Here is a 21,140-nt window from a genome sequence, read left to right on the forward strand (position 1 = left end):
GCCATGTTTCAAAGACCCCTTCATCGTCTGCCCATCTTCCAATAATTAATGATAATGATAGCTCATGTATATTATGCTGATTCTGAGTTGCGTCAGAAAAAGTGATTTTTTTTAAACTAAATATTACAATTTATTCCATTTTCATGATTACAGGAATTACAGGGCAGGGTGAATAAACAAGGCAAACAAAGCAACCTCTTTTCCATCCCGCCCCACCCCCATTTAATCATAGGCAGCATTTTGGCATTTTTACGATATACAGCTGGACTTAATTCATTGACATAGGTTGGAAGCTGGCAGCACCAAATCTTTGTAATTTAGGATCTTTCTCCATAGCCACTTCAAGAATTTTAATTCCTGAACTACACCATGAACTCTGAAATGCAGCATTCATGAAGCTTTTACATCTTAATATGAGCTCTGACACCTCTTGTTAAGATAGGGAACTGTCTTAACAGGAAGACTGAAATCCATCTTCCTCTTGGCTAACCCAGTCCACCAGCAACCTTAACAGTTAAATTACTATATAAAAATAAAACGGCGCTCCCAAGCATTGACTGCAACTGTTGTGCTGGGAACCCTTTCTGGAGCACTAGTTCTCTCATAGAAAAGAGATCTTAACCAGTTACTTCCAAGAACAAATAACCCCAGTAGAGTGTCTGTAATGTCCTTCAAAGAATGACTCAGGGTCAGGCAATCTTAGACATCCTGATAAGGTTACGAGTCTTTTCATACAAGACATATTTAAAACTAACCCCAGACCAAGTATTACAACCATAATCCCCCAAAATCCCATTATTTAGAACACCGAGTTCCTGCTGAGATGCCAAAGCCAGAAATCTCAAAGCAAAGAGTGACAGTTTATCATCTTTTACAAGTGAGAGAAAAATATCAAGGAGGAAAGGAAACTCCTCCCTCCTAAATTAATCAAATCAATGCTATCTTCAGTTCTGACAAGAACCAGAGTCCTCAATTTCCTGATTTGAGATGTCCATTTTCAAGGTGACTGTCAAAGTCAAGAAGAGCTTTCAGGCTTTTCTTTGCCATGACCCATGAACTCCAGTCCTTCAGCAGGAATCTCCTTCTCCTTTATTGCTTTCTGATCTGAACACACTGATGGTAGTGCTTGAAGAGGTCAGTGCATGGGTCCCTGGAGCAGTGCGCCCTGAGGAACTTCTTGGCAAACCAGTGACTGAAGCAGTGGTGGGTGCACGCATTTCATGTTGGTGCAAGCCTCCCCTAGGCTGTTCATGGCGTGGGCCAGAAAAAGTGATCCTATTGAAGCCTCACTGAACCCTTGGAGTAAGCAATTCTTTTGACAGCCAATGAGCCATCACTTAGAGAAGCTGAAGACCAAGGCTGAACACTAAGTTGCTGAGATGTGAACATGGGGGTGGGAGGTGGGGGTGGGGGTTCCTCAATCCCTCTTCCCTCCTCCCTTACTCCTCCTCCCCATCCAATCCCTGGCAGGAGTGCCCCCTGTGCTTTGGAATTTCCTCAAAACAGCAAGATGATGCAGGAAGAGCAGGGCCCCGAGGTGGAGGGTCGTTGGCTGGGTGGTCTGTGGGGGGCCGCCGGACTTCCAGGGGGACTAGGCAGCTGAGTCGCCTGGGCCTGGTACCCTGGGCCTTTGCCCTTCTGTCGTTTGCAAGTGACGTCACCGTCTCTCCACAGCTCCTGTGCCTTTTGGACTTCTCCCTGTCTGTGGCGCCCTGAGGACAGGAAGACTCCTCTCCCTTTATTAGGCTAACTGAAAATCAGGGGTTTTCTCAACTTCTGCTTTTGCCCTTAGCCTCTTCCCAAAGAACCAGCCACACAGAAGCCCATGGAGAAATGGCAACGTAACCCCAACTCAGCTGTTTAAGGGAAAAGATCATGTCTGGTGGGGAGGTGGGTGGGACTGAAGACTTGGGGTGAGAACCTCGGATATTTAGGGCAGGTCTTCGAGACTGGACATTGTATTCGGGCTGGACGTTCCCTTATCCTGTGGGTGAGAATCCTCAGGCAGGCATCACCGGCTTCCAATTCCTTCAATGACAAAGCCAGCCCCATCACATCCCAGAGTCTGCATTCCCCCACCCCCTCCCACCCACCGTTGCTAAATTTAAACCTCATCTGTCCTTTTCCTGTAGAACGAGGTTATTTTAGGGAGCGACAGCAGCGTGGTGCCGCGGGAGACGCAGCGACACCAGCGCGATGAAAATAAGCGTGCCAGCTCCTCCCGTCTCTCAGATGCGCCTGCCTGCCGGCCTGGACTCACCCATCTCTCTCCGCACCAGCTCCCTTCCTGCCGCTCCTTGTCTTTCCAGGAGGGGGCGCCCCGGAGCAGGAGGCCTCAGCAGGTCGCTGGGTGAGAAGAGGGCTTCAGGGGAGGCAGAGTCCAGGACGCCCGGAGCCCACAGTGCACCGAGGAGCACTGAGGATGCAAGCTCAGCTCATGCTACAGGCACCCTGGAAAGGTCCTAGGGTCTGGGTGTGTGTGTGTTGGTCGTTCAGTCGTCTCTAACTCTTTGCAGCCCCATGGACTGTAGCCCACCAGCTCCTCTGTTCATGGGATTCTCCAAACAAGAATACTGGAGTGGGTTGCCATTCCCTCCTCCAAGGGGTCTTCCCAACCCAGGGATCCAACCCAGGTCTAATGCATTGCAAGCAGATTCTTTACCATCTGAGCCACCAGGAAAGGCCAGGGTCTAGGTGATTCACCAGTCGACTGGTCTAGAGGAACCCCGAGGGGAACCAGAGGACATATTTTGGGGGGACAACATGCAGAGAAGGTAATATGAGCTCTTCCACGGGTGCTAGGCGACTGGGAGCAGACATGTCATGCCTGACGTGTCCCAGCAAAGCCCCCAAGGCAGGGGCTGGCAGCTGCCGAAATGCAGGTTTTAGGATCGTGGAAAGGTTGCAGTGTGGTGGAATCCTGATGTGGTCAGAGCCCTGGTGTGTGTGTGTGCATGAATGTCCACCTTCCCAGAAGACACAAAGGTGAGCATTCAGGTCTCTGGTCTAGTAATAGGATGCAGACACTTGGTTCTTGATCACTTGGTTACTGTCTCTGCCTCTACAGCTTCTCGCAAGGGTCTGGCTCTCCATCATGCACTTTTCAGGAAGCTCATCAGTTTTCACTGCAGAGAATGGACTTAAGAGGAAAACAGGCTTTCAGTGTGAAACAGAAGGTCCAAATGAGGCCAAAGGAGATGTTTGCTGTATCAAATTACATGAGGAGAGAAATGGGAAGCCCTGCCCAAGTCCTGGCGTCCTGAGGCTTTGGGAGGTTCTGTGAGGGAGGTTGGGGAACTTTCCAGGAGATCTTGAGCAACAAAATAGAAACCCATTTGGACTCCTGCCTGCCACCCCTTCTCTGCACAATGGGAGTCAGCATCTTGCCTCACTCCTGATTCCCATTTCCAGTGTGTGTGTGAGAGAGAGAGAGAGAGAGAGAGAGAGACTGAGAGAGGAGAATGAGTCCACAAGCAAGAGTGGGCACTTGGGGCAATGTGGGGGCACATGGGCTTCAAAGTCTTCTCCAGGACCCACCCACCCCATGGTGACATGGCCACCTGCCCAGCTGTCACGTCAGGAGGTTCCGGCAGCCATGGGCTGGCATCTGGGGTGTCAGCGCTACGGATGAACAGGAGGGACAGGAAAGGCTGCACCGGTAAGACACAATCAGTGATCCATGACCCTGGAGAGTCCCCAGGAAACGAATGCAGAAAGGTGCATTTCAGAAGAAACCCTGGTTGGTCCCAGAGATGGATGATCCAGGGAGGCCGGGACTGGGCAGACGCTACGAGATGGACTCTGTGCTGCCGACGTGTTTACTTGCCCCATCTGCTCCCAAGAGCTGGGGCTTGAACTTGAATGAAGATTCCGGGTCCTGAGTCTTGGCCACACTGTGGGGGCTCCAGGGGCAAATGGGCTTCCCATTTGGTGGCGCTAATGGTAAAGAATCCACCTGCCAGTGCAGAAAATCTGGAGATGCGGGTTTGATCCCTGGGTTGGGAAGACCCCCTGGAGTAGGAAATGGCAACCCACTCCAGAATTCTTGCCTGAAGAATTCCATGCAGAGGATCCTGGCAGGCTACAGTCCATGGGGTCGCAAAGAGTCAGAAACGACTGAGTGACTGAGCGCAAGGGCAAACACTTGGCTCCACTGCTCTGTGTGGGAAGCTGTGGACCCTGAGGCCAGGGGTGCGTGAGGACTAGGAGGGACAGTAAGAGGAGAGGGGTGAGCTCCCTGAAGCTTAAGACCAAAGACTAAAATCTTACTCTCACACCTTGTTAGCACTGAGGCTTCGATATCTGAAGGCTCTGCCCATTGAGCCATTGCTCTGAGCAGCTCCAGGGAGAACAGGCAGGCTGCCTCCCACGTGTTATTGCCACAGACATTGAAACATGACCTTGGCATCCACAAGGGCCCCTCCAGGAGAGGGTTCTGCAGGCACCTGCTGGGTCACATCTGTCCTTTGTGCACTGACGCCCCCAGGCCAGAGGGCCACCAGAGAAGCCCCCCTCTCCCCTCCTACCAATTCATCTTTTCTCATAGAATCAATCTGAGAGCCACACGCATCTCATTCATCCTTCAGAGCCCCTACTGCGCACCAGACCCTGTGTGAGTTCTGAGGACACGGAGAGTCTGGTAGTGGAGACAGATGTGAACCATCAGGTAGTGAAGAAGGCTGTGATGGAGGCGTGAACAAGAGGTGCCAGGGCACAGAAGACTTCCTGGAAGAGGCAACGCTGCATCCTGAGTGATAAGGACAAAATGGCTAGGCACACTAGACAGAGCAAACGGTATGTGCAAAGACAGAGACAAGAAGCAGCAGGGCAGGTTTGGGGAAAGACTAGTGGTTTGTGTGACTGGTACCTAGGTGTGCAGGGGTGGTGGCAGGGAGGACCAGGGAGGTGGGGGAGGGGGGTTGAGGGGGCCTCTCAAGGTGTCCAAACTTGACCCTGACAGTGATTTGGAAGTAGGGAAGGTTCCAGGAGGAGAACCTGAACTTTAGAAAAGCTACTCCGACCCAGAGGTGAGTGGAGTGGAGTAAAACACTGGGGGCAAGGAGGAGAGGTAGGAGGCAGGTAGGTGACAGGTAGGCAACAGGTAGGCGACACATAAGAGGTTCTTGCAACAGACCAGGCACATACTGAAGATATAAGCCAAGGCAGCACCAGCAATGGGGTGCTGGGGAGAAAAAGACATTTGAGAGATTTTAAGGGGTAAAAAGTAAAAATGAGAGGGTTAGTCACCATGTGGACATGAGGTTAAGGGAGAGGGAGAAATCCCAACCCACTCCCAGGTCTCTGGCTCAGGTAACGGGGAGAAAGGTGAAATGCACAGAGCAGAATCTGGGCCAAGGTTGCATCTGAAGTACAGGATGCCCTAGTGGAGCTGCCAACAGGTAGTTGGGTGGGAGGTCTACATGGACATTAACACATGGCCGGTAGCTGAAGCCAGGGGCCAGGATGGGTGCCTGGCAGAGGTAAGACCAGGCATGGGTGGCAGAGCAGTGGGCCAGTAAGCTCCACCCCAACCCCACTGCGTCCACAAGGACCACCGAGAAGTAGGGATAACATGTGTGTGTGTGTGTGTGTGTGTGTGTGTGTGTGCACACGCATATGTGTTCAGTCATGTCTGACTCTTTGTGACCCCATGGACTATAGCCTATCAGGTTCCTCTGTCCATGAGATTTCTCAGGCAAGAGTACTGGAGTAGGTTGCCATTTCCTTCTCCAAGGGATCTTCCCAACCCAGGGATCAAACCCGAGAGCATTGGCAGGTGGATTCCTTACTGACTGTGCCACCTGAGGTAACATGACTGATACTCTAAGCCCCTCATCTCACACACAGTAATTAAGACCTGGGTCCCTGGTATTCCCTGGGGCCAGGACACCATAGGAAGGATGCTCCGTCTACAGCGTACTCTTCTGAAATAACCCCATCTGGTTCCTGCCCCTTCTACCTGGGGAACACCTCTCAGAGCCCGTTCTCTCTTATTACAAACAGCAGGACTGGGACTTCTCTGCTGGTCCAGTGGTTAAGACTCTGTGCTTCCACTGCAGGTGGCACAGGCTCAATCCCTGGTGGGGGAACTAAGCCCACATCCCGCAAGGTATGGCCGATAATTAATCAATTAATTAATTTTTAAAAGGAAAACCCCTTTTTAAAAAACAAATAGCAGAGTTGCCTGCCCTCTCCCCCTCGACTCCCCTGGGGCTGGGCACACAGGCACCCCAGGTGAAAAATTTCAAGACATGGGGGTGATAACAATGTCCTCCACAAAGCCCTGGCGTATGCAACATCCCCTCAATTGTTTGTATTCTTCCCGGGGTGCAGTGGAAGCCATCTGATCCTGGCGACAGCACCCAGAAAACCAGCCCTGCCCCTCACTTCAGCTCAGAGACCCCAGAGCGGCCACCCACAGAGCACCCACCAGGGATCAAGCAGGCCAGAGGCAGCTGACCAGGCTTTTTTCCAGTTGTTTTATTTGAAAACCCTAGGGTGTGTCCCCTCCCTCACACACCCACCACCCGACCCCCACTCCCACCCCAGGACGTGACAATGCCACACGCACACAAGGTTGTGAGCTGCACAAGGAACACAGGGGCTGCGCTCACGACGACATGAAAAAATATACATTATGTATAATCCAGCTGGGGCCCCCATCCCACTCCCACCCCTACAACCCAGCCACAGCCAGGCCTCGGAGAGGGGGGGACAGGAGAGGAAGAGGAGGGAAGGGGGCCAGGAGAGGAGGGGATCCCCGGAGTGAAATGGAAAGGGGGGGCTCGTTAAGAGAAGCAGAGAATGCCTGGCCAGGGGGCTCCATGGACAGGAGAGAAGGTAAGGGCAGGGGACCAGGTTTCCTTCAGTACCCCCCCCACCATATAGCACATGGCTGGTGGGGGAAGAGACAGATGTGGGTCAGCAAAGGGGGTGGCTGCCTGGCGACAGAGAAGGCAGCCAGAATCTCCCCCACCCGGGAGTAGGAGCCCAGAGGCATGGAGCAGGGGTGGGCTGGGAGCTGAGGGGGAGGGTCGGGCTCTGGTGGGCCCCCCGATTCTGAGATTAGGAGAGGACTCTTCTAAGAGCTCTCTCCTCCACCCCACCGGGTCTCTCTCCTCTAAGAAGGTCCTTCTGTATCTTCGGTGTGTCTGTCTCACCGGGATGGAATTCTCTGTCTGGGGAGGGGCGGAGGCCTCAGTAGCGGTGAGGGGGGGTCTCGATGATGCGTCTCTCATCGCTGCTGGGTGAGTCGGCCGCCTCCGAGTCGCTGCTGTCCTCGTCGTCCTGCTGGCCGCCTGCAGCGCCCGCCACGCAGACCTGCCGGCTCTGGTAGGACTGGAGAAGGGTGGCGAGGGGGTGCTCATTGGGAGTCTTCCTGCTGGGAGTGTGTCCCAGCTGCACCCTGACTCTGCCAGGCCCCCCACTCACCTCCATGGGGTTCACGATAATGGTGAGAGCTGAGTCATCCCAGAAGAGATCGGGATCCTTGGGGTCGCTGGAGGCCCCGGGAGGCCCACTGGCCCCCGAGACGCGGCGGTGCAGTGAGTGAATGCGCACGAGACCCAGGACGACCATGAGCACCAGGAAGCCCACGCACACCACGATGATGAGGGTCGCCGCACTGGGAACCACTGCAGAGAGAGGCAGGCACACCTGAGCCAACTCTGCTGGCGGGGGAGGGGGATGGCAGGAGGCGGTCAGGGGCCTGGGAACAGGGCATCCCTGAGCAAAAGAGAGGGTCCATGATGGCCCGGAATAGAGGTCTCCACTGTAGAAGCTGGAAGAGAAGCAGAGTCCCAAGGGTACAGAATCTGCCCTCAATGCAGGAGACCAGGGTTCAGTCCCTGGGTCGGGAAGATCCCCTGGAGGAGGAACTGGCAACCCACTCCAGTATTCTTACCTGGGAAGTCCCATGGACAGAGAAGCCTGGCAGGCTACAGTCCAAGGGGTCGCAAAGAGTCAGACTCAACTAAGCGACTATCACTTTCTCTTTTCACTTTCACCCAGAGAAGGGCAGAGACGGGGAGGGAAGGGGGCGGCTGGAGGGACTGAGAGCCCAAGGGAGGGAGGAGGTCTGCACAGGAGGAAGGGCAGGGGGAAAAGGGCCCTCAGCCCAACGTTGCCCTGAGCGGTTCTGTGCTCGGCAGACAGAGGGCAAGGCCTGGACTCTGCCCAGGTCCTCTGCCTGCGCCTTTCCCAGGGACCATGCAGCCCAGGAAGGAGGTCCTGGGAGCCCAGAGGGGAAAGGAGAGAGGTGGCCACACAGGCTTGATGATACAAGAGGAGAGAATGTTCTCCTTCATTTGAAGAGGAGAAGTGGGCTCCAAGCATGGCCTGACACCCAAGGCTGGGGACAGGACCAAGAGGTAGAAAGCAGCCCCTTCAAGTACCCACCTGGACAGAGCTCACCCCTGCTCCGTGATGCCTCCCGTCTCCTTGTGGGCTCGAGCCTCCTGGACACCAGGGGCGTCCTGGACACCGGGGGCGTCCTGGACACTGGGGGGCTCTGCTGCCCTTGGGATGCACCCCCCGTCCCCTGGGCCCTGTCATGCCTCTGGGCCTGCAGCCTCACTCTGAAGCCCAGGCTCAGTGGGGCATGGACCCTAAAGGGCAGAGAGACCCAGAGCGGGGCGTGCACCCTCACTCGGACCTTGGAGCTGATGGCGGCAAAGCACATGTGCAGACACAGGGACACGCCCAGGAAGAGTGTGTGGGTGCACACCCGGACCAGGGTCACCACGCCCCGCACCCGCGCCAGGCCTTTGCCGGCCAGCACGCCTGCCCGCATCAGCCACCCGACAGCCTTCTCACACGGCAGGATGGAAAGGACGCGCCTGAGAGTCTCCAGCAAGGCAAAGCAGAGCCACACGTGCAGCTCCACCCAGCTCCCCACCAGCTGGGCAGTCCAGGCAAGCCCCTGCAGGACAATGTACCCTCCACAGACCTGGACCCAGACGGCCACGGAGGCAGCAGCCGTGAGCACAGCCTTGCCCACCTCCTGCACACACACGGACAGCACACGGAGAAGCAGGAGGCAAAACAGAGGAGCCCACAGCCCCACGGACAGCAAATGGAGGTAGAGACCCCACAGGCGTGCCCCCAGGCCCAGTGCCCTCATGGGCAGCTGGGTGACTACACCCCACATGGGTGCCCACTCCTGCCAGCCACGTAGGAGCAGCGCCTCACTGACCAGAGAGGGTGTGTGGGACCCACACCCTGGGCAGTCCCGTTGTTGAGGGGCTGTTAGTATATGCGTCTCACTCACACGCGCACACACACACGAATTTACCCACAGCCTCCAAGACTCACATGGCCAGAGACGGAGCAGAGCACAGGGAAGCACACAGCGTGGGGTACACCCTGGTGCACACCTGTCCTCCAGCAGAGAGTGCACGCACACGCTGCCACACGCTCCAGAGCCAGCCAGGTGTGGAAACATAAGCAGGTGTGGGAGCAGCCGCACTGGCTTCACGCCTCCCCAAGGCCGCCTTGGTGGTGCTCTGCCAAGTCGGTCCCCAGTCTGACCCGACCCATAGCCCATTTGGGGCCAATGACAACTGACTCTGCAGAGCAAGGGAGGCAGGCTCCCTGGGCGCCGGCTCTGGGGAGAGATGGGCCTGGGGAGAGATGAGAGTGTTTCTCAACTGCCGGGGATGGAGGAGAAGGAGAGGGGAGGCCCAGCTGGCCTGTCGGCTCCTCTGCAGGAAAAAGCCCCTCTTGGGTCTCCAGGTCGGTGGGCCAGGATCCCAGAACAGTGACCCCCACCAGCAGAATGCCCCCGTAGTCAAGCCCAGGCTGTAGAAGTAGAAACCCCTCCTTGGGGTGGAGGCCACAGCGGGTGAACTGGCTCCACAGCCACAATGATGACAAGCCAGAGCTTCTGCTCTGTGCCTTAATCAAATGCATTTGTCCCTCCAAGCCCCTGGCCTGTTGAAGGAAGTGACCAGCTGACTGCCGGCCATCAGAAATGACCACAGGAAAGACAAAGTGCAGACACGGCATGTGCAGGCAAACAAGTACAGTTAATTAGTTTAAACTGAGCCAGGAGGCCGGGGAGATGGGAGGATTTTTAAGTTAGCTACAGACAGAAACCAAGAGTTTAGGGAACATCATCAACCTTTCCTACTGCATTAGCTCCAAGTAGTTGACTCTGGCCTCGAGTGACCTCCAAGGCCACCAGGAAGGAGTGTTTGAGTTCTAGCCAGTAGCCCATGTGAAACTCCTGGCTTCGTGTAAGGCACCGTGGATGCCCTGTCCACAGCCCTGCGTGGATCCCCCTTTCTGAAGAGTCTGGGGAGAAACCTCCAACCGGAAGCACTGGTGGGTCCTATCATATGACTTTCCTAACTGCTCAGTTTTTCTCGTTTCAGCTCCAAGGAAGCTCAGGTCCAAATTCTGGCCACTCAAGCAATTGTGCAGAATCTCACAGCATGTGTTTTATGAACTGACTTATTCCCTGGCTTCATCTTCTTCCATCATTGTCCTTTCTGCCTCACGTCCAACTTCATTTTCTATTCTCATCCTACTGCACTGTGGGTCTCTCCACAAAGTCTCAAATACTTGTACGTAACAAAGCAAGGAAATAATTCCTAACCTGACTGCGCGTTGGAATCACCTGAGGATCTTTAAAAACCCACTGAAGCCTGGCTCCCCACCCCAGACCTTCTGATTGAATTGGTATGGGATGTGGCTGAGGCACTAAGGTTTTTTACTGCTCCTAGGTGATTCTGATATGCATCAAAATTTGGCAGGACTGGATAAATCTTGTCTTCATCATTCATCTTACCCTTCTCAGGCAGCCTCGTTCTCTCCAAACACAATACCCGGAGCCACCCACCCACCCCCAGTTCTCACACTCTTGTTCTCTCTCATGTCCATCCAGACTCCCTTCACTCTCCAGGTTCAAGGTCAAGGTCTGAATGTGCCAGCAGACCTTCCTTGACTGACTGTGCCAGTTCACACTGAGCTCTTTCCTGGTGCACTTAGGCACTACAGAGAAATGAACCTCCCATCCAATTGGAGAGAATTCTATCTCTTCCTCTTTTGCATGGTCAGAGTACTTTGAAATCGCTAAACCACAATTCTGTAACTCCACTCTCAGGGCTGGAAGGAAGGGAGAGAGAGGGGACACTTTGAAGAGTCAGGAAAGATACACGGACAAAATGGATCTCCTGATAAGTTCAGGAGATGTCAATCACCAAGGCCCTCGGGTGAACTATGAATTTTGTACCCTACTCAGGCCAAAATCGGGGGAAAGGAAAAGCAGGCTGCTGCTCTCAATTGGGATCTCAGAGCAAGCAGAGAAAACAAGGATGAGAGTTACCGAGCTCAACAGCAATGCCAACCAAGACCCACTTTGAGCCTAATCTGAGTGGTAGACCCAGTATCCAACCCCAACAAGGCTGAGTGGAATGATTGCCAAGGAAAGAACTGGAAGAAGAGCTAGGGAGTCATGGCCTCAAAAGTCTATTTAACAAAAGTAGGTCGAGTTCACTCACATGTCTCTAAAGATTGTGTGAAGCTTCCTAGAACCTTGCAACTTGCTTATGCCTTACACTCCCTCCTCACCCCTACTTCCATCTGCTTTGCTGTAGGCATCACAGGAAAACAATTAAAAGGTGTCTGCAGTTGTTTTCAGGGAGAGCAAGGATGAGGGGAGCCAGTCCCAGGGAAAAGCAAACACAAGAGACAGTACAGTGGAGGCCGCTACCCAAGGAGAGGAAACCAGACTAAATTCTAAGGGGTACCCAGGAGCCAGTCTCAGTCAGAGACATCCTGGGAAGCCCTCAAGGCTCCCCCAAATTAGGTGCAACTATAAAGTGGTAAGACTTTTGTTTAAGCATCTAACATGGAGAGGATATGAAGTGTGATGGCTAGAGCACGGGTTCTGGAATTCTGCTGGCTGGACTCGAATCCTGGTTCCACCATATTTTTGCTGTGTGATCTTGGATAAGGTACTTAACCTCTCTGGTCTCTGTTTCCTTGCCTTTAGAGGGAATCATTCTAGCGCCTATTTCATCTGTTGCCTGTAATGACTCACTGGGTTAATAGGTGTAAAATTCACGGGCAAAGTGCTTGGCACACCAATGTGCTTACTATTCTTAATAATTACATGGTTGACAAGAGAGCTGTCCTTTCAGGGTAGGGCTCAGTGAGTGACCATGACCTTGTTCCAAGAAAGCGTGTTTGGAACGCCTTAGGGAATTGCCTTCAGAGCCTGCAACTCGCCTTTTGACTTTTTTTTTTTAATCTCTTTTATTTTGGCTATGCCATGTGGTATGTGGAATCTTAGTTCTCCGACCAGGGATCGAACCTGTGCCCCTTGCAGTGGAAGCACAAAGTCTTAACCACTGGACCTCCAGGGAAGTCCCTGACTTTTTCTAATACGTGACACCTCTCTGCCTTTCCAGAGTGGGTTTTACACGTACAAACGCAAAATGCTATCCAGAGCCAACTCTGACAAAAGTGGATTCTGATGTGGGGAATACTGAACTAGGCCAAAAGTAAGGTATGTCCTGAAAGTAACAAAAATAAATGCATCTCATGAACTGACTTCGAAAGTGATTCTAAAAAAGGCATTCCAAAAATCATTTCCAGCAACATCAGAATCATTGCAGTTTTTAACAATGTGAAGACTCAATTTATAATATTAGGTGTAAATATTAGGTTAAAAAATAGTTTGATCTCATGTTTGTTAAAAGAAGAAAAGAAAACAGTCACATAGGCAAAAACTGGGTTGAGACCCTATTAACAATGGGTCAACTGTGGTGGAATTATGGATGACTTTTCTTCTTTACACTTACAGTTTCTAATTTTTCTATAATTAAGCAGCTCAAATTATGAATTAAAAATTGCATCACTAGTAAGCAACCCTGGCCACAGAACAAGATGGCTCTGAAGGGCATCAGTCCATTTGGATGTAACACTTCACATGTTTGCATATTTTGTTTCAGAAATAGCCTTATGACTTTATAGATAGCACATAATTTGACAGGCAATAGCACCAACCTTATTTAGAATAGAAACTGTATCTACCTTATAATTGTTTGTATTCTTAATGATATTGTCGACAGCATTAGTATACAGTAGGTGCTTAATGCCTGGAAAATCCCATGGACAGAGGAGCCTGGTGGGCTGCAGTCCAGGGGGTCGCTAAGAGTCGGACATGACTCAGCGACTTCACTTTCACTTTTCACTTTCATGCATTGGAGAGGGAAATGGCAACCCACTCCAGTGTTCTTGCCTGGAGAATCCCAGGGACGGGGGAGCCTGATGGGCTGCCGTCTATGGGGTCGCACAGAGTCGGACACGACTGAAGCGACTTAGCAGCAGCAGCAGCAGGTGCTTAATACGTGATAGCTTCACTACTGAGGATCCCGAAGTCCGGGGCTGACATGATATTGTTGGCAGCACCAACAAAGACTAAACCTGCACTGACCATCAGCCGGGATATGAGTGACCCTGTGATGACCCAGGGCTCGCACTCTCCACTAGGGAAAGTGAATGAGCCAGGGGTGAAGGGATTGGAACCGTCAACCAAGCCAGGTTTCACAGAATCCATGGCTCCATCCCTTCCTCCTCACCCACCACCCCAGAGGTGGGCGGAGGATGCTTGTGCCCACCTGCCCGCTGGCCCATCCAGCCTTACGTACTGGAGTTGCGGTGGGAGCTGGCCAGGCTGTGTCCAGCCATCTCAGGCGGTGGCTGGTGACCGCGGTGCAGGAACTGCTGGGAGCTGAGCATGTGGCTGGGGTGGGCCACCCGGTTCACGCTGTGCAGAACGCTGACCTGGGGCGAGGACGGGCTCAGTGGGCACGCTCGCTTCTCCCCAGTCCTCTTCCAGCCCTCGGAGGCCCATCTCTTCACCCCTGCCCCCTCACCACCTCACCACCCCCCACCCCCCTCAGCTTCCCCTCCTTCTCTACCCACAGCCCGGATCCCGGAGTCCCCTGCCTGGGCTGCAGTTTCCATCCCCAACCACCAGGGGGCTCAGTCCGCTCCCTCATCCCGGCTCCTCGCCCGGGGAGGGGACGGGGCGGGGGGAGGTGGGGTGCGGTTGGAAGGGAGGGAGCTCGGGTTACCTCCACGATGAATTCATTGCTGGAGTAACGCCCATTCATTTCTGAGCAGGAGAGCCGGAACTTCCTGGCGTAGAGGGCTGCTCCATGTCGCAGGCGATAACGCGCCTGCCTCAGGATCTCTTCGTACACGGTGATGCTCTCCACCCCTGGGAACCGGCGGCGGCTCAGAGCAGGAGTCAGCGAGGAGGCCCGGGGTCTCTCTCCCAAACTCCCACCTGTTGACGCCCCTCAACTCAACAGGTGCGTGACCCGAGTCCTCAGAGGGAGAGAGGCTCCCCAGCACCCCGCCAGCTCTGCCTGACTGGGACAGAGAAACTGAGGCTCCATTTGCCCTCCTCTGCAAGCTGAGGAGGGATGGAGAGAAGGAAAACAGGGACGCATGCAGGACAGAGGGAGGAGGCAGCAGCGGGGAGATGGTGAGGGGCAAACACAGAAGCCCTCCATGAGGCTCTGGAAGGGAATGGAAACAGGAGGGGACCGGCCACCCCATCTTCTATTCTCCCCAACAGAGGGTCCTTTGGAGAGGAGCAGGCTTCCCAAGTCATTACCACCAAACATTAAGAGATGAGCACTTAGGAACTTCCCTGGGGGTCCAGTGGCTAAGGCCCCATGCTCCCAGTGAAGGGGACCGGGTTCCATCCCTGGTCAGGGAACTAAGTCCCACATGCCTCACCTAAGAGTTCGCATGCCACAACTAAAGAGTCTGCATGCCACAGCTAAAGACCCCACGTGCCACCAACTAAGACCCAGCACAGCAACATAAATAAATATTAGAAGACAAGAAAAGCTATGCTGAATCCCAGAGATCAGTGAGATGGAAGACAGAGAAGATAATGAGTAGCAAATGGCCAGAGAATAAGAAAGCTAGTCAGAGACTGAGCCAGAGAAGAGTGGAGCCCAGAGCAGAGGTGAGCCGGGCTGGACAGAGACGCTGAGAAAGAACCATCAGGATTCTAAGCCCCAGCCCCCGCCTCTAGGGACAATCTGGAAGCCAGAGGACCCCAGGTGGAGAAGGTGCAAGGGGACACTTGGTCACATTCCTGGGCCTTGAAGGAGGACCCTCTGGGCTCCCCAGAGACTCGGTCGTGGACGGGGGCGTCCCAAGAAAAGAGGACCGGCTCTTGGGCTCCACTGACCGGCAATGGTGAGGTAGGCAGATGTGTTGGTGAGCTCCAGGCCTCGCTGCTGCAAGGATGCCATGTCCAGGAGCAGACTTTCCCGCTCGGGATCCAGGTCATCCCCCACCAGGGAGATCTCACAGCCGTCCAGGTTGTGCACGATCTCGTCTGACATGCGAGTGTCTGTCACTGGACAGGAGGGAGTCGGGTCCGGGTCAGAGCTGAAGGGCCCACCTCCTGGCCACTCCTCCTCCCCTTCCCAGGTCATCCCCTGAGAGCTGCCAGCATTGCTGTCAAGAAGGTCGCTACCTGACAACCTCCTTATACCTGGGGGCCTCCCACTGGCCCTCCTTCCCAATAGCCAGGTATTCTCGAAAAGCGAATATGGGGTGACATTGTTATGTCCAGCTCCAGATTTTCTCCTTCACGTTGGTTCCAGACACTGACCCCTCCCTGAGAGGCATGCTTACCCGTGCCTTGCCAACTCTCGTCCTTTTTGGCCTCCACCTGGTGAGAAATGGAGCAAGTGATCTGGAGGTCAGGGAACAAAGGAACCCCCTCGGGTCCCTCGAAGTCCACAGCTGGGCGGGCAAAGTGAGCAGTGCCGCTCAGCAGGATCTGGGGGGCATCCGGCTGTAGCACCACCACATAGCCCTCCACTTCAGGGATGGAGACACAGGACTCTTCACTGAAGCACCTGCATCAGGAGAGGGGAGGGAGGCAGCCTGTGAGCCCAGCAACCACTCCCTGATAATCTGTAGTCTGGCCATCACTCTGGACCCCTACCTCTGCAGAGAGCCCCCATGTCAGGGAGAAAAAGGGGAGGAAAGGGGGACAGTGTCTCTGCAGACCACCCCACCACACACACAGCAAAGCTGGAGGGGGAGATTCCCTTTCCCAGGAGGAGGCCACTGCAGAGAAGGGGCAGGGGCAAAAGGTCAGGCAACCCTGACCTATGACATCACCAATGCCCAATCCCAAGACCATAGAACTGTATTTTACAAACTGAACATACAGAAATGTAAATACATACACAGCTCTTCATCTAAGAGCTTTTTTGTTTCTTTGATTTTTAAAAAGTGTATTCAGTACAATTCCCTTCCTGGGTACATATCTAAAGAAAATGAAATCACTATCTCATGGAGAAGTAAACGGCAACCCGCTTCAATAGTCTTGCCTGGACAATCCCATGGACAGAGGATCCTGGTGGGCTATAGACCATGGGGTCACAAAGAGTCGGACACGACGGAGTGATTGAGCACACATTCAGTGCAATTCCCTTCCTGGGGATGTGAGGGCTTCCCTCATAGCTCAGTTGGTAAAGAATCCTCCCGCCTCCCACAATGCAAGAGATCCCGGTTCAATTCCTAGGTCGGGAAAATCCACTGGAGAAAGGATAGGTTACCCACTCCAGTATTCTTGGGCTTCCCTTGTGACTCAGCTGGTAAAGAATCCACCTGCAATGCAGGAGACCTGGGTTCGATCACTGGGTTGGGAAGATCCCCTGGAGAAGAGAAAGGCTACCCACTTCAGTATCCTGACCTGGAGAATTCCATGGACTGTGTAGTCCATTGGGCCACAAAGAGTCGGTTATATATCTAAAGAAAACAAGTATGAGTATATATGGGTATATACTAAAGATGAAATCACTATCTCAGAGCACTGGCTCCACCCTCATGTTCACCACAGCATTATTCACAGTTGCCCAGACACAGAGACCACCAGAGTGTCCATCCATAGATGAATGGATCAAGAAGATATGACATATATACAATGGAATACTATTCAGTCTGCCTCTTGTGATGATATGGAAGGGCCTTGAAGGTGTTATGCTAAGTGAAATAAGATAAAGACAAATACCATATATATAAGTTATATGTGGAATCTATCACCTTCTTTTTTATATTTTTGGCCACACCAAGTCATGCAGGGATCCTGGTTCCTCAATATCCATGACCCCTGCAGTGGAAACTCGGAGTCTTAACTACTGGACTGGTAGATATGTGTCAAAAAATATTCAACAACAAAGGTGGGGTGGGAGTGGGAAGTGTGTCAAAGGATGTCCACAAAACTATAATTCAAAAGATACATACACCCCTGTGTTATAGCAGCGCTATTCACAATAACCACGATGTGAAAACAATCTGAATGTCCACTGACAGATGAATGAATAAATTAGAGGTGGTGCATATATACAACGGAATACTACTCAGTCATCAAAAAACAAAATGATGCCATTTGCAGCAACACAGATGCAACTAGAGAGTATCATACTAAGTGAAGTAAGTCAGAAAGAGAAAGACAAATACCATATGATATCACTTATATGTATGGGCTTCCCAGGCGGCACTAGTGGTAAAGAACCTGCCTGCCAATGCAGGAAATGTAAGAGACCTGGGTTTGACTCATGGGTTGGGAAGATTCCCTGGAGAAGGGAATGGGAACCCACTCCAGCATTTTTGCCTAGAGAATCCCATGGACAGAGGAGCCTGGAGGGCTATAGTCCATAGGGTCGCACAAAGTTGGACACAACTGAAGAGACTGAGCATGCACGCACACACATCACTCATACGTGGAATCTAAAATATGACACAAATGAGCCCATCTATCAAACAGAAGCAGAATCGCAGACACAGAGAACAGACTGACGGTTGCCAAGGGAGAGGGGATGGGGCAAGGATGGAGTGGGAGGCTGGGGTTAGCAGAAGTAAGCTTTTATATACACAATGGATAAACAAGGGCCTACCGAATAGCACAGAGAACTAGATTCAATATCCTATGATAAAGCATAGTGGAAAGGAATATTAAAAAGGTATGTGTATATACGTATAACAGAATTACGTTGCTGTACAGCAGAAACTAACACAACACTGTAAATCAACCACAATAAAAAAAAGAAAAAAAAAAAGGACATCCTCCTCCCAGGTGCATCTTCCACGCATTTCGTCCAGTACCAGAGAAACACTCTTCGGTAGGCAAGCTAATCTGACCATCTCAGACCGCATCCACCATCCCATGAAGCCTCTCTGACCTTGGTGCCAGACAAACCCTCCCAAGAAGACTAAGTCCTGACCAACCAACATCACAGCCGCTCCAGAACACACTCCCAGGATCTCCTCCAGCCAATCTGAGGGTTATCCCCAGAGCACTTGCTGCTTTGTGAAGCATTTTGCCCACATGCTTTCACTTAACCTTCTTTCACTGCTGTTGGAAGAAGCAACAGAAGCCAAAGCTCCTGGGTCAAGCATCTTGGCCGCATAAGAAATATGCATCCCAATCCAGGCTTGAACCCATTCTTCTCATTCCAAGTACACGCCTTCCCACTAACCCACAGCCACCATGTGGAACCTGGGTTTGCACAAATCAAATTTATTTATAAAGAAGTGTCTCCTTGGAATTCCGAGGCGATCCAGTGGTTAGGACTTGGCACTTTCACAGCCATGGACCTGGGTTCAATCCCTGGTTGAGGAACTAAGATCCCACAAGCTGCATGGTGCAGCAAAAAAAAAAAAAAGTCCCCCCTTGAACATGCAGTTTTCACAGGGGAGGTGGTAATTCCAAAGCAGGGCTTGTGGTCCACCTGCCTCAGCTAAGAGAAATTATTTTTCTAAAAGGATTGTCATTTGTGTTACTGAGTGCAGCTTGACTACTGGAGCCAACAGGGAGAAGGCATAATCTCAGCGGATACCATGAATGCAGAGCCCCTGAAGGGACCAAACCCACAACCTGCTGAGTTCTGTGCCCTAAGGAGCAGGGCCTGAGACGGTCTGCACAGTCCCAGAGAAACCCCAATCAAAGCCTCCTGGGAAATAAGTCCAGCTGACTCTGGAAGCACAGCCTCCAGCAGATATTCCCACTGTGATGGGTGATCCAAAAGAGGCCCAAAGGGGACCAGGGGGCTGGCCCTGGCGCTGATGATCTGGTCAAGAAATTAGAATTTCTACACAAACCTTCAAACAAGAGCCAACGTGGTCACCATCACATAAATGGAGCACACACAAAACCAAGAGCGTTCAAAGTGGGAGAGGTTATTCTGGCTAAGATGGGAGTAGGGTATTTGGTCAGGGAGAGTTAGAATACTGGAAAAAAGTAGCAAGTGACCCAGCCTTTGAAGGAGGTAGAAAGTTGACCCTAGAGTGGATGGTGAGGAGCACACGGAGGGGAGTAGAGGAACACGAAGCAGGAAAGGCTGGGACAGATGGTTCAGGGCTCCGAGTGCAATTTTTGTGAGTGGCAGGAGGGAACCACAGACGTCTTCTTCAGCAGGGAAGTGTGAGGATGGACATTTGGATTTTGGATCACTAACCTAGCCTTTGGGTGGGGACAGAACTGAAGTTAGAATACTAGACAGTCATTAGTTTGGAGGCTATCTCAAGAGGCCAGAGGAGTGGGCATGACAGCCTGCTGGAGCCATAACACAGACATGGGGAAAGAGGAAGCAGACACCAGACACGAGTGAAAGGGGTCTGGGTGACCGGATGACTGACAGGGCGTGGCGCATAAACACAGGGAGGGCTCCGAGGCAGGTCAGAGGCTGCAAGCCAGGGTGACTGCAAGGACAGAGACACCGCCACAGAGGCAGAGAATTCGGGGGCAGGGCTGGTTCAGGCACTGAAGTTCATTATTAAGCTTTAGCTCATTTGTTTGAGGTGTGGGCAGAACTTCCCAGACAGAGATTACAGCAAGCACGTAGAAATTCAAAAACTAGGGAGAGCGAACAGAGCTAGAGAAAAAGATGTGGTGCCCATCTGTTCAGTGGTCAATGCCATGAGGAGATGGGCTTTCCAAGAATTCCAGAAAGGTTAAAAAAAAAAAAAAACCTTAGGGAAAATCTGCATTGACTGAACAGTTGCATGTGAAAGTGCTCAGTCATGTCTGACTCTGTGGATCCATGGACTGTAGCCCACCAGGCTCCTCTGTCCATGGGATTCTCCAGGCAAGAATACTGGAGTGGGTTGCCATGTCCTCTTTCAGGGAGTCTTCCTGACCCAGGAATCGAACCCAGGTCTTCCACATTGCAGGCAGAGTCTTTACTGTCTGAGCCACTAGGGAAGCTCAAGAATACTGGAGTGGGTAGCCTATCCCTTCTCCAGGGAATCTGCCCCACCCAGGATGGAGCCAGGGTCGAAAGAGGATTCTTTACCAGCTGAGCAACCAGGGAAGCCCCTCAGTGAGGTGCTAGTGTAGCACTAACCACATGGAAACCCTGAAACGGAAAAATGAGACCTCCCTCCCTCTTAACCTCACAAAGGAAGAAGGCCCCTCCCCTCTACTAAAGGAAGAGCTCAGGTTCCCAACCCTCAGATAAGTCTCTTCCCTGGGCAGGTAATAAGTCAGAGGAATCCAGATGAGCCAGTCAACAAAGAGGGCATCAACTCCCACCTTGTAGGGCTACCCCTTGCGAAGCTCCATCCTAAGCCAGAAGACAGAGCCCTCCCTCTGACATGGCCCCTAAGCCTATGAAAGAGATGAGATCAGTTCTTGGTCCCTGAGGGATGAAGCCCTTGGCACCTTGAGAGCCCTTTAACAGCTAGAGCTCTCACTGGAACCTGGCGGGGCCCATCCTGAGCGCTGATCGTTGTCCATGAGAACTCATCTGCCCATAGCCTTCAGCTCCACACCAGGACCATACCATGGACCAGTAGTCCAATTCCCCAAACCGGACCCTGTCTTCCACAGCTTTAACTGGGAGGCTTGACAACCATGCCCATCACTCTCCGGGGCTCAGAGCCTTCTCTCCAAACCCGTTCCTGCCAGGATAAGGGCAAGTCAGAGATGCTTCTCTTCAGACAGCTTTTGAACAAACGCAGAACAGTGGAGCGGAGAAGGCAATGGCACCCCACTCCAGTACTCTTGCCTGGAAAATCCCATGGACGGAGGAGCCTGGTGGGCTGCAGTCCATGGGGTCGCTAAGAGTCGGACACGACTGAGCGACTTC

At 52.6% G+C, this 21,140-nt stretch overlaps 1 protein-coding gene and 1 pseudogene across 1 annotated transcript in view; both read right to left on the bottom strand.

Moving 5' to 3' along the window:
* Positions 1-615: 615 nt before the first annotated feature.
* On the bottom strand, positions 616-1,319 carry LOC112446624 (TP53-regulated inhibitor of apoptosis 1-like; annotated as a pseudogene).
* A 5,146-nt stretch (positions 1,320-6,465) lies between these two features.
* CLSTN3 (calsyntenin 3) overlaps positions 6,466-21,140 on the bottom strand; it is a 29,946-nt gene continuing 15,271 nt past the window's right edge. Inside the window, exons 13-18 of the mRNA NM_001075425.2 lie at positions 15,673-15,899; positions 15,221-15,391; positions 14,085-14,230; positions 13,656-13,791; positions 7,432-7,634; positions 6,466-7,338 (exon numbers count right to left, since the gene is read on the bottom strand). Of these exons, the coding sequence (NP_001068893.2) occupies positions 7,198-7,338; positions 7,432-7,634; positions 13,656-13,791; positions 14,085-14,230; positions 15,221-15,391; positions 15,673-15,899 (1,024 nt within the window). The 3' untranslated portion in view covers positions 6,466-7,197. The remainder of the gene's footprint in view (positions 7,339-7,431; positions 7,635-13,655; positions 13,792-14,084; positions 14,231-15,220; positions 15,392-15,672; positions 15,900-21,140) is intronic.

This window comes from Bos taurus, chromosome 5 (genome assembly GCF_002263795.3).
Source record: "Bos taurus isolate L1 Dominette 01449 registration number 42190680 breed Hereford chromosome 5, ARS-UCD2.0, whole genome shotgun sequence".
In the NCBI taxonomy this organism is placed as follows: domain Eukaryota; kingdom Metazoa; phylum Chordata; class Mammalia; order Artiodactyla; family Bovidae; genus Bos; species Bos taurus.